This window comes from Anastrepha obliqua, chromosome 1, assembly GCF_027943255.1.
Source record: "Anastrepha obliqua isolate idAnaObli1 chromosome 1, idAnaObli1_1.0, whole genome shotgun sequence".
Classification (NCBI taxonomy): Eukaryota; Metazoa; Arthropoda; class Insecta; order Diptera; family Tephritidae; genus Anastrepha; species Anastrepha obliqua.
The window spans coordinates 112040251-112054262 of NC_072892.1; the positions used below are offsets into that span (position 1 = coordinate 112040251).

The window sequence follows — 14012 nt, forward strand, 5'->3', positions numbered from 1 at the left end:
GTCAAAATTAAGGGCAGGCAGAATAGCAACACAACAACAAGCAAACAATTGTTGAAATTCATACGCTTAGAGCTATTACCGGCCACACTCTGCTCGATAGAAGAATTAATGCAGATATCCGTGAATACGGAGAAGAGAATGGGATTCCAGGCCACTTCCTTTTGACTGCTTATTTCAATTTCCACAACTACAGACCGTCTATCAATGCAGTATCCACCCAACAGCGTATATTAAGAAACCGGGTCACGAATCTCATGTCCGTTGAAGGCACCTTAAGAACAACAACACCTCAAAGCCGCCAGTATAACAACAAATTATGTCTATTCATAAAAAATAAAGTTTTGCGATCTATACACTAGACGAAATTCTACTTAGTAAACTTTTTAATATTCAATCAAAAAGGATGCGTGAAGTGGTTTTAGAGTTGTGGCCAAGATCAGAACGTTAACCAGCTCTCAGCGAATTTGGAATAGTCAGCATTTTGTGTGCGAAAAATCCGAGATTGTGTTCGTAATATACGGAAAAAAGTCAGTACAGTCTGCACTCATGAAAAACCACTGCTTGTATGAGTTTGTGAATTAGAGTGCTCTTTAACAGACCAACGATATAATTCTCATCATATGAACCTCGAAGATGATTCACGCTCTGGTATCTCTCTGGCCAATCGGCGAACATGGAAATCCTTGAGATGACATGAGAATTTAAGCTATGGACCAGGAACTGAAAATTTTCTCGATGGTACAAAACTGATCACAAGAGGGCCTTGCAAAATGAGCTGATAAAGTGGCAAGGACTTCTAATAATAAAAAAAAATAATAAATAATTGGCGCGTACACTTCTGTTAGGTGTTTGACCGAGCTCCTCCTCCTATTTGTGGTGTGCGTCTTGATGTTGTTTCACAAATGGAGGGACCTACAGTTTCAAGCCGATTCCGAACGGCAGATATTTTTATTAGGAGCTTTTTCATGACAGAAATACACTCGGAGGTTTACCATTGCCTGCCGAGGAGCGACCGCTATTAGAAAAATGTTTTTATTAATTTTGCTTTCACCGAGATTCGAACCAACGACCTCTCTGTGAATTCCGAATGGTAATCACGCACCAACCCATTCCGCTACGGCGCTCTAATAATGCAATTAGGAAATTATCTTTGAAGATTCATAACAATATTTGAATAAATATTTATCGAGTAGTTCGATCAACGATCAGTACTTTTTTACTTATTTCATAATAGTCGCAAATAAGAGAATTTTCTGGGTTTGTTTTTTGTTTTCCAGCTATTCTTGAGTTTCTTGTTTGACGTCCTTCGATTCCGACGTCAGCTATGATATCGCACAATTATCACTTCATATGATCACATCATGACAAAATGTCATATGATTAAATTTTGATTTTGATTTTGCTTTTAAAATTCCCACATTACAATTTTCTGTTTATTTCTTTTGGTTAATTTCTACGCTCTTTCAAATAATCTTTTAATGAGCGTATGCAAATCGTCAAAACGACTTAAAGAAGGAACATAAGCCCATTCCAAACGATCGTATGAGTAAAGTATACGCAGTGGATACCATAAAAAATGTGTACTCCCACTGGTGAAAAGTAAAATGAACATTTTTTTCAAGAGCTGAATACTCGTTTATGCCCTTTCATTTTATATTCATGTTAATAAAATAGTTTTTTGGAAATTTAGTTTTTCGAAATCTTAAATTTCTTTAAAATGAAAAAACCGAATAGGCAGCAATACGGCATTAAGGCTATAGTTTTACGTGCATATGAAATTCTTCCTGTATAGCAAAATAAGTCAACATTTATCGCACGGTTTAACGTTTCAAGTATATATATTAATTGAAATTTTGGCCAAAAAAAAAAAATTGAAAACAAAATTAAAAAATTCATCTACTCTTGGAGGACCACCACGTACAGATATTAATATGTATGAGCGCACAGCGTTGTTTTGACAGCTGAAAGCTTAGACTGCCGTATTCATTATCCTTGTACTTATGATCACCTCAGCTATCAAGCTCAAATATATAAATAAGCAACTAAAAGGTAATCACTCAAAACAGCCATCTGATATTATCTTCTCCCTTGCCTCTCTATCTTCGCTCTCCCTATTCTCCCTAAGCCAATTCATTTAGTTTTCTAATACTCGTGGCATATAAAATAATAATTGAAATAAAGGGTGTTCTAATAGGGACAGATTATTGTTTACAGACTTTGGCAACTAGCGACATCTACCAAATTTATTGTTTATTACTCCATCACTGAATTATCATGGCAACTGCAGTTGCATATGATTAAAAAATTATTATGAATAATTTGTGGGAAAGTTATCTGTCACTCTCTCTCTCTGCCTCTCGTGGGGGTGAAATAAATTGTCCATCTACATACATATATCTTACGTTTGATCACTCTAGTCATCATAACCCAAGCCATCGATCACATTTAGGCGGAACTACGAGAATGCAATAGAAGTTATAAAGGGCAGTTAAATTTTAAGGGCCGATGTTAAATATAAACCACACCTAAACGTCAAATTGTTTTCTGCATTGCAAGAAAATCATCTTCAGTGATGAGGCACATTTTCACCTCAGTGGATTCGTCAATAAGCAGAATTGCCGCATTTGGGCGAATGATAATCCAAGAGTGGTTGCCAAAAAACCAATGCATCCACAAAGAGTGATGTTTTGGTCCGGTTTATGGGCCGGCGGCATCATTGGGCCGTATTTTTCCAAAATGAAGCCGGTCAGGCTGTGAATAGTGTTCGCTATCGTGAGATGATAACGAACTTTTTATGGCCCCAATTGGTGGACGATATGTGGTTTGAACAGGACGGAGCCACTTGTCACACAGCTAACGAAACAATGGCTCTTTTGCGCGAAAAATTTGATGGTCGAATAATCTCACGACGCGGCGATGTCAATTGGCCGCCAAGATCATGTGATTTGACACCGTTTGACTTCTTTCTTCGGAGGTATTTGAAATAAAAGGTGTACGTCGATAAGCTAGCAACAATTCAAGAGCTAAAGGATGAGATAATTCGACACATTAACGGCACAGAACCTCAATTATGCCTCAGCGTCATTGAAAATTTGGACTATCGGATGGAGGTGTGTCGCCGAGGCCGCGGCGGTTATTTGGCCAATATTTTTTTGTTCCACACGTAATTGAGCTATACCAATATTATTATAATAAAGAAAAATGACAATAATTTCTTAAAAACATTGTATTTGATTCTAAATCAATACTGGCCCTTAAAACTTAACCACCCTTTAGAAGAAGTTGATCATTCAAATTTGTGTCACCGCGGAAGTGAATCGAAATTGGTGGGGCGGGAATTCCACGCATAACAGCGAACATGGAATTTTCAAATGCAAACAAAAAATCGCTAATAACTAACTCACGGCTTATTTTTTTCCTTTCAAAATTAACCTACTCTTATTGGAAACCCCTATATTCAATTTTTGCAAATGCTTGCACTGAAAATCTTTGAATTGCGTACTGAGTTTTGCAATTTATGAATAATTGTGTGACAAAAATAATTACTAAAACAAGCAAAATTCCGACAAACACCGTTTAATGCTGTCTAAAAGCCGTATTATTTCAACTCAATTTGCTCAGATATGCTTATGCTTGTGTGTATGCGTAGAAGTAGTTTTGTTTATTGTCAAATACCTGAAGACATGTGAGAAGCAGCTGCTTAACAATTCGAAGACGTCGTATAGAGATTTTGGATTTCAGCCAAAAATTCGAAAATTCCCATTCCCACCTGTGATAATGTTTTTACTTTGTTGAATTTTTGGCTGTTTAAAATACTTTCGAAGATAAGGTGGAATAATTTGTAATCAGCGTAACCTTTCTTTCTTTCTTTCTTTCTTTCAAAACTAGCTTTATATGCGGAAACAACCTCCAAGTCTCGTTGCACACTTACGAGAGTTGGTATCAGAAAGGCAAAAAACGATGGTTTCTCTCATCTCTTTCTGTTTTTCCAGATTATTTGAATTGGTAGCACTTAATGGCAAATAAGCATTCGCCTTAAAAATCAAACTGAAACAGTTCATTGCACATACCTGAGTTTTTCCACCACTTCGTCATTGCCATTGCTGCTGTGTCCGTTCACTCTGGCATATGTCAACTCACTAGCATCCTCCGTTATCTCGATCGTTGACTTCTGCTGCAAACCGTTCATGTGCGCAAAGGTTTTATTAATGCCACCACCACTGCCGAGCACACTGTCGTCAACACTGCGTCTCTTTGGCGTCGCTTGATCGCTGCCTTCCACATGAATTGGTATGAAATGCACATTACCGATACTGTTTCCCGTCGCACCGTTAATGTTGATGATCTGCTCACTGCCTTTACTAAAGGTATGATCGCCGGAGGATGTTGCGGAGGAAGCGGAAGCATTTACACCCGATGCTCCGGTCGTTGACTCGACCACAACATCCGGCAAACTTATGCTCTCTATGCAGACCAAACGTTCATTCGGATCCAAGTCTGTGACATATTCGGGATCGTCGTACTGCAACAGCGTCTCATCGCAGTCCGTCGAATTGCCATCGCGCACGAAGGGCAAACGTTGATGTGCCATCAGTTGCGGTTGCTGCTGACGATTTCTATGCAGTTGCATTGGTGGCGATCGGCTTTTAGTGGAGCGTGCGGCATGCGTTTCATTGTCGCTGCTTGAATGCCGGTGGCTATTCGATGACGATGTCGACGAGCAGTGAGAGTCGATGCCGCTAATTCCCGAGTCGTGGCAGCTGTTGCTCAGATTGGAGTCGCTCGTATTGGCACTCTTGAGTGCATTACGCTCAGGGCTATCAAAGTGTTGGTTGCCCTCAAATTCAATGTCAAGGTTGGCAGCATCTTCGGTCTTGGCTACATCCACATCAATATCAATATCAGCGTCACCATCTGCCTCTACGTTGTCGGAATCGAAGTCTGTTGCACTGTCTGCTTCATCGCTTTCAACCAGCTCCTCCTCCTCCTCGTTTTCTTCTTGCTCGGGCACGTTTTCAAGTTTGGTGGGATTGTAACGCAATGGCCATTTTGATTGGTAAATAGTTGCCGGTACTTCCTGGTCGTTAAACACTTCGTCCTCTTCGATGTCATTAACTAGTTGGTCGACATCCTCACTGACAGCACTTATCTCCACACCGGCACACACCCGTTTAGGAGGTAAATCATTTTCGAAGTCGTAAAATACTTCCTGTTCCACTGGGCTACCTGCAACGTTCTGCCCTTCTCCATTCAGACTGCCGCTACAGTCCACAACAGTTATTTTGGGCAATATGGGTATTTGCGGCTTATCAGCAACACACTCGCTCGCCCTACCACCACTAAGTGTATCTGGCAAGACGGTCTCGCGATATTCACCCGGTGTACTAGCGCGCGAACTGGGTGCGGTTTCGCTCGGTTTGGCACTCGTCTGCCCCATAGACGCGCTATGTGGACACACTGACGGCGAAAGAGCTTCTGGGGACGACGGTAAATTGCACGCTTCACGTTCGCTATTCGCGCTATTTGTTGATGTGCTCGGAGTTTTTGTTGTTGTTGTTATAGGGAACGCACTATGCGGTGCCTCACTTGCTTTACTACATATCGTCACATCGTTCTTGCACTGATTACTTTTAATTACTCTATTAACGGCACTGCCCTGCACACACGCTTCTTCTTCCCCGTTCCCTTCCTCTTTATCTTTCACAATATACTCTTCACTATTTATGTTATTGGTTACGTTTCGATAACTTGTTTCAATTGCAGTATTTCTAAGCGGATCGCCTGCAATAGAGCTTTCACGTTGACGATCATCTGCTTGTGCAGCGTTGATGTTATCCGTGCCAGCCGTTTTTACGCTACCTTTCAACTCGACACTTATCTCGCGAATAATGCCGCATTCGCCGTTGCCAGCCTCATTCAACCTCCGTTCTACCGACTCCCCGTCAAATGCCTTACTCTCTTTTCTTGCTCCAGTCTCGCTCACGCACCACTGCGGATCTGCTGAGCGTGAGCGCGCACTGGCTTCTATTGGAGCTACTCTCACGCTCAATTGCTGTTCTCCCGCTGAATTGCTACGTCGCTGGCGCTCCGCGTCGTCGTCGATTCGGCTGACATTCTTGGCGTTATTATTAGACATCGTTATTTGATAACTATTTGTGGACCAGCCTAAGGGGTCGGAGATCACGTCAAGGTGTGTACTAACCAAATTATTTTGACCATTTTGCATTACTGCGACTGGATTCACTTGTGGGGAACTATTATTATAACTGTTTCGAGATGAATGATGATGCTGATGACTGTTATTGTTGACGCTTGTTGGCGCGTTGGCAGGTGCGAACGGACGGACGTCTTTCGACGAAGGCTGTTGAAGTTGTGCCAATTTTTGTTGCTGCTGCTTTTGCGTGAGTGTTTGGGGTATTTTTTGTGTTTGTGTTTGCGTTGGTGTTTGTGTTTGTGGGTTGCGATTACGATTATTATTACGTCCACGCGCCATAAATAAATCACTAAGAAATTCTTTACTCTTTCTTAAAGCTTTACTACCAGCACCGCTTAGACTCTTTTCGACTTTCACACTTTTCAACGCGTCGTCTTCAAAAGGGGTTTCGGTGTCACTACTCTTTGAACGTCCGCGCAAGAATGAATTCCTAAATGCTTTGCCGAGTTGCGATTGTTTCCGTTGGCCACGACCAGAGCAGCTACTCGAACTACTGTAATAGCCGGTGACACTGCTGGAATCTGTGTTGGCCGTTGAGACGTCGGTTATACTTTTACTTCGCGCACCCTTTAAATTCAAACCCAATGTCAGCGATAGTCTCGATTGTCGTTTCGCTTCGCTATTTTTTTGCACTTTCGTTGTTCTATTTGTATTATCAAAGTTTCGATACTTCACTGCGCCAATTGCCGCGGCATTCGTTGTGTCATTGGCTAATGCAATTTGCTCATTCGCGGGGAGTATATCGCTTTCGTGTCTATTACCGTTGTCGTTCCTAATTCTATTTTCATTACTTGCAGTCGCATTGAAGGCCCTTTCGACATTTTCGCCATTCGCAGAGTTACTCGCGATTGCACTATTCGTGGTATCTTGAATGATTTTGCATTGATCCGATTCGATTAATGATCGATTTGTGAATCGATCGGTTTTATTATATTTTTTGCACTTGGCGAACGGTAAAATGCGCCTCTGCCACACAGCTTCTTCGTTCGAACTGTCATGGCAATACAACGTTTCACAGTCATGGCAAACCATATCGTCGCGCACAGCGGATGATCGGGCAAAACGACGATTGTCCTCGTTGCTTTCGTGTATATCACCGTGGCTCGCATCTAATATGTTTTGTTCTGCAGATAATTTATTTATTTTGTCTACATTCAAATCGCCTAGTGTGCGATCATTAGTACGCAAAGTGGCTGTTTCGTTGGGCAATATAAATGATGAAGATGCTTTTACGCTGTTTGTGGCTGCCACAAGCCCTTCCCCCGTTGAAGAGATCGCTGAGCAAGATTCTTCATATTCTTTGTATTCTTCTTTTGCTATGGCTGTGTCTGCCGCATCGCTCAGTGCCGTGTTGTTGGCAGCTGTTGTTTTTGCTAAATTTAATTTGTTTCCCACTTGACGATCGCTTTCGCCATCAACGCGATTGCTGCGAAAATAGACACAACGCTCGTTCGTTGCTGATTTGCCGCTTCCCCCAAATAGTGTTTTGCGTCCCGCGCTCGCCAAACTACTTTCATCACTTCTCGCATCAGCGTCATCGCAATAGTCATTTTCATTTTCCTCTAAATCTTTTAAATCATCAAATTCTTCTATTTCCGCACGCCTGTACGTTTTACCACTGTTTGTGTGTATTGGTAATCCTCTTCGTCGCTCATCTTGTTGGCGTTTCCTCTCCTGCTCGCGTTCGCGTTCACGTTCACGCTGCCACTCACCGTACGAGCGGTAACGCTCAATGGATCCAGCTGCATTGGATTTATCACTACCACCGCCAGCACCGTTAGCGCGCTCTTCTGGTGCTCCCGCTGAATAACGCGCTGACTTGGGACTTTTCTCCTGGTTCGAATTCTTTTTCTTCTTTGTGGAGCGCCGCAGCAAATTGAACATACTTTGAGGCGCTTTTCGGAGGTGGTGTTGCTCAGTGCAATTGCGGTTTAAGTACTCACTCACAGAGGCGCTAATATGTTGCCTTATTTATTCCGCTTCTTCACACTTTATAAAATATATTTATAGACGATCATTAACTTTTGTGGTTGTTGTTGTTTAATTTAGTTTATTTTTATTAGCTTTTTTCGTTGTTGTTTGACTTTCGTTTACAAATAAATTTGCGACTCTTCCTTTCTTGGTTTTATTATACCTCTAACATTCGTATGATCTGCTCTAGGTCCCGCCATCCAACCACTTCCATTATTTTCTGGATTCGTATTTTTCTTAGCTATACTTTGGTAAGACACCTGCAGCTGGTAAATATATCTACGATCTTTTTTTCTTATTTTGTGCCAACCAGCTGAAATTTGTTGAGTTGTTCATTAAAATATTATGAAATAGAAAATTTTTATTTTTATTAAAGATTCGAATCTGTACATTTGCAGCCATACGTACTTAGTAAGTTTTTAAGTTGTCAGAGCACCTTCGCTGAAATCAAGAAATAAAAACTGTGAAAAAAATTGTATTAAACGAAATTAAACTTTATTTCTTATAATTTAAATTTTAGTTGGAAATAAAAAGGAAGCATTAATTTGGTTAAAAATAGTAAATGTAGTAAATTCAGTTTATGGCAACTGTTATGGCCAATTTCAATTTATATACGAAATTTGTTTATGTGAAGATATATTTCACAAGGAAAACCAGATTGCCCCTGGGTCCAAAGTATTTTTGCAAGACAATTTCGAAAAGAAAATTTCTCTACTCTAAGATCTGACTATAAATGCCGAATATATAACGAAATATGTAAAATGGCGTCATATTCGGACAAAAACAAAAACACCTTTCGAAATTTACTTCTTCCTCTTAATTCGCACGAAAACTGCTTAACCGATTTCGGCCGAGTTTAACCAATAGCGGCAGTCATTTCTTTCTGGTGCTAACAGGTGTCAGCTGGACATAACAAGTAAAGCTAAGTCCTTCTCTAGCTGATATTCCAAATGCAAAAGAGACCTTCATCTTCCTCTGCCTCAATCAGTCAATAGCGCATGGAACACTTTCAAGGCAGTAGCGTTTGTACTCATTCGGACAACTTGATCGAGACAACAAAGCCGCTGGATTTTTATTCGCTGCGCTATGTCTATGTGATCGGAAAGCTAATACAGCTCATCGTTTCATTGCTTGCGATACTTGCTGTCGCCAGCGTGTAAAAGTCCAAAAATTTTCCGCAGAATCTTTCTCTCAAACACTGCAAACACCGCCACATCAAATGTTGTCATTGATCATTGCCTTCAAGGAAGGCTCAGAAAGTCACGGGAACTCCGCGCCATTCAATTTCCAAGCTCGTAGCTGTGTTTACTTACTATTAGATGATCGGCGCAAATGCGAAAAAGCTCTTAGAGGAGTCGATTGTTGAGACTTTTATCTCTGTAAATGGCCGAGTTTGGCAGCTAGAGGATTACGGTCACTGGGTGCTCCTTTCTTCGACCACCCGAGGCAGTGTGCCCATCCAAATCCCATCAATCTTCTCTGTTACATCAACAGCTCTGACTGGCTGTAGATATCTGCCTGTTGGAAGTCTCATAATGGTATCAAAACGGCGCTTTGGAGAGTACCATTTGACGTACCTGTCTACCTACCATCCTTCTGCAATATATGTATAATAGGAGGGTCATGATGAGAGCCTTGTAGAGTGTTAGTTTTGTTCGTAGAAAGAGGAATCTACTTGGTTTAAACTAGCACTTGTTGGCAAGTAAAAGTATTTCAAAGTTGTCACACTCAACCTATAGCCCTGCTTTAAGAACCTACCAGTTTAAGCCAGCTTCCAAGAGTCGTACCTCGAAAGAACTCATCATAGCAACATAAAAGAGACCAGAAAATTATAAACGCAGTACTGAAGAGCTTAGCTTCGTATGTTTGTTAAGGGTGCTTAAGTCCAAGTTTGGGAGAGGGACGTTTACTGCGGCTGAGTGGCTATTGAAATTATGATGTCAATTTTCCCTGAGAACCACTTTTGATGAAAAATGCCGTAATGATGTCTTGACTTTCACCAAACTTTGTGTGAGTTTAATGATTTTTAATCTACCGCGTATGTTCGAATATCCGTGCATGAACATCAAATGGTAGAACACAATTTTTCAAATAGTGATCACCTTTCAGCAGACAATGGCAAAAACGTCGAATATATTTCTACCATGAAAAGTAACTTAAAGTTTTTAACATAACCACCCACGAATACTCGACATTATCTATGGAAGGAATCTACCAACGCTGTCAGCAGAACAAAAAAAAAAAAACTGGAAAAAAGGCAGAAAGCTGGAACTGAAGATACCCTAAGCATCTACAGGGTAGGCCATTTAAAGCGGGCCCATCGGGCAACCCTATAACTTTTGACAGGAACGTCAGATCGACTAATGACATAGCGCGTTGGAAGCGTCAGTCCAAGACAGTTTTTACCATGGAGCAGTACACTCCAAAAGAACGCGCTGAAATAATTCAGCTTTACATCCAAAATAACTTCTCAATTGTGAAAACTCAACGTGCGTTTAAAAAAAAAAATAAAGTTAAAAGTGCGCCATCCAAAAGCACTTTACAGCGTTTATACGCAAAATTTATTAACCACGGTAGTCTCAGCAATACCAGCCACGCATCCAGACAACGTACACGACGTTCTGCTGAAAATATCGAGGCTGTACGAGCCAGTGTTGAGAAGGCTCCGCGAACATCGAGTTATCGTCGTTCTCAGGAATTAGGCATCGCCAGGACAACACTCAGGCGCATGGAAGGCTACTGGTTCCAACAGGACGGGGCTACATGCCACACTTCACGCGCTACAATCGATTTTTTGAAGCCATTGTTCCCTGGAAGGTTGATTTCGAAAAATGGTGATTTTCCGTGGCCACCGAGATCACCAGATTTGACGCCACCGGACTTTTATTTGTGGGGTTATCTGAAATCCAAGGTATACATCAACAAGCCAAGGACTCTAACTCAACTTAAAAACAATATCCGACGCGAAATCGCCGCCATACCGGCCGAAATATTGGCCAAAACGATGGAAAACGCCGAAAAAAGGACACATTTGGCCATCAAGGCCAGAGACAAACATTTGAAGGATATCATTTTCAAAAACTAGCTGGAACAAATCTCCTTGAATCAAAATAAATGATTTTTCATATCAACACAAAAAAAAATGTTTTTTTCAATGTTTTTTTTCAGAAACAAATGGGCCCGCTTTAAATGGCCTACCCTGTACATAATACAAAACCGCAAAATCTGAGGTCAAGAAACCGCGGTTGAGGAAGGTTGAAGCAGAAGAACTGGCGACTAACGATACGCATGAGAAATTGGACACCAAAAAAGGTGCAAAAAATATTTATGAGTTGGCTAAGCCCCAACATCATAAAACACAAGACATCTTCTTCTTCTTAATTGGCGCGATAACCGCTTACGCGATTTTCGCCGAATTTAACAAAGCGCGTCAGTCGTTTCTTCCTCATCCTACCCGGCGCCAATTGGACAAACCAAGTGAAGTCAAGTCCGTCTCCACCTGATCTTTCCAACGCAAAGGAGGACTTTCTCTTCCTCTGCTAGCACCAGCTGGTACCGCATCGAATACTTTCAGAGCCGGAGCGTTTGTATCCATTAGGACGAGCTGACCCAGTCAACGTACCCGCTGGATCTTTATTCGCTGTACTACGAGGGGTGCCTTTTATATGTCGGAATTAGAGAACAAAAACAAAGTTTAATCATCGGAAATCACTGTATTGTTTTTCAAAATATTCTCCATGAAGATCTATACACTTTTGCATGCGTTTGAACCAATTGTCGAAGCACTTTTGCCACTCTGAATGAGGTACCTCCAAAACATGCATTCTGAATGCCCCAACCGCTTCTTCAGGTGTCGAAAAACGTTGACCTCTCAGTTTGTTTTTAACGTACGGGAATAAAAAGAAGTCATTCGGTGCCAAGTCAGGACTATACGGCGGATGACCCATTAATTCGATGTTTTGGGTGCTCAAAAATGCAGTTGTTTGAGCCGATGTGTGAGAGCTCGCATTGTCCTGGTGAAGAGTGATCCGTCTTTGGCGATTGGTTTTCCTAATTTCTTGGAAGACAACTGGCAAAGAAATGGTTGTGTACCACTCAGAATTTACTGTTCTGCGTTGTTCTAGTGGTACAGTTGCGACATGTCCAGTTTTTCCGAAAAAACAGGTGACCATTTGCTTGGAAGTGCTTCGTGCGCGAACAACTTTTGTTGGATTTGGCTCGTCTTGAAACACCCATACAGTCGACTGCTGTTTACTTTCGGACTCATACGCGTAAATCCATGATTCATCACCTGTCTCGATGTCAAAGACGTGTTTCGAAGCCCCGCGATCGTATTTTTTGAGCATTTCCTTCGACCAATCGACACGAGCCTTTTTTGACAGTCAAATGTTTATGCAATATTGAATGTATGCTGGTCCCACTAATGCCTAAGATTGTCTCAATCTCACGATAGGTCACATGATGATCTTGCAATATCAGTTCGCGCACAGCATCAATGGTTTTCGGAACAGCAACTGATTTTGGACGACCTTCACGAAATTCGTCTTGGAGTGAACTACGATCGTGAACTACCATACCATCGATAAATACTGGTCCTTGATGGAGCTTTATCGCCAAAAAATGAATAAAGTTCATCCATGCAATGTTGCTGAGTTGATCCACGTCGAAAGTTGTAAAAAATAATCGCACGAAAATGTTCACGATTTAATTCCATTTTTGGTAATGAGATGAACCTTTTAAGTTACTGTAAACAACACAAATAGCGCTGGTATTTCAAAACGTTCTGAGTACGTAAAAGCCAAAAAATGTCAAACTTTGCGATACAGCTGTCAGTTGCCAGATTGCAACACCAGGGTTGCCAAATCCCGAAATATAAAAGGCACCCCTCGTATAACACAAGACATCACGTGCGTGAAATACGAAATGACGCAAATGTGCAGATGCTTATACAAAGTGTTGAAATACAATTTAGATGACCGGAGTACTACGAATTCCCACGCCGTGAAATTATGGCTTGTAACCCAGTCGAAGGATCCTTAAATGAATTAACCACCGACGAAAGGAGTATTGCGTTTGCAAAAATCAAAAATAATAAGTCGCTTGGTCAGGATATAATACATTCGGATATCTTCTGCGTCCTGGCTCTCATCCCTTTTTAAGAAGATTTCGGTGGAGAGTACCCCGGAAGTGTCCAATTCTACAAAAACAAAGGAGATATTAATGAGTGAATTTGTGAGTGGCAAATCTACTATTGATGTTGTTCATATTCATAGAAAAACTCCGGTTTAACAAAGAATATCTGTTTGGAGCTTACATTGACCTTAAAAAGGCGTTCGACCGTGCGCCCAGAAATCTCATTTGGGTGGCATTAAGAAACCGTCATAAAACCTATCATCGACACCTACTACCAAGTACCATCTAAGTAAAATGTACGAGCAGTCTGACGAAAAGCTTCATTGTAAATGTAAGAGTACATCCATAGGTCCAGCTTTAAGCCCACTTTTAGTTAACCTGGTGATGGACTTTCTGGCTCTTCTAGGGTAACTTCTCTTGGTCACTGCTATACGCCGACGAGTAAAGCTAAACCAGTGTGTACACGCCCTCGAATCTAACGGAATAGGAATATTCCGCACAAAAACCGAAAGAGATTATTTGTATTTAAGACATATTGAATATTAACCCTGGTTATGCGCTGTGATAGACTGGAATTGGCATACCAAGAATTTTATTTACTTGCGATGAGAAATTTAAAATTTCTTTCAATAAGAAATCTTCTTCCATATAATAGCGCACGTGGCTGAATATATTTGAAAACGCCATATAGTGT

The 14012-nt window shown here is 41.1% G+C and overlaps 1 protein-coding gene across 5 annotated transcripts in view; it reads right to left on the reverse strand.

The window, feature by feature from the left end:
- Window positions 1-14012, reverse strand: part of LOC129235627 (uncharacterized) — a 79619-nt gene that overhangs the window by 40711 nt on the left and 24896 nt on the right. For 3 of the 5 annotated variants that reach the window (XM_054869571.1, XM_054869568.1, XM_054869572.1), the window contains exons 2-3: window positions 8594-8626; window positions 4071-8498 (exon numbers count right to left, since the gene is read on the reverse strand). In XM_054869571.1, coding sequence (XP_054725546.1) covers window positions 4071-8098 — 4028 coding nt within the window. In that variant the 5' untranslated portion in view covers window positions 8099-8498; window positions 8594-8626. Of the gene's footprint in view, window positions 1-4070; window positions 8499-8593; window positions 8647-14012 lie in introns of those variants that run through there. The other 2 variants (XM_054869569.1, XM_054869570.1) reach the window with 2 other exon arrangements.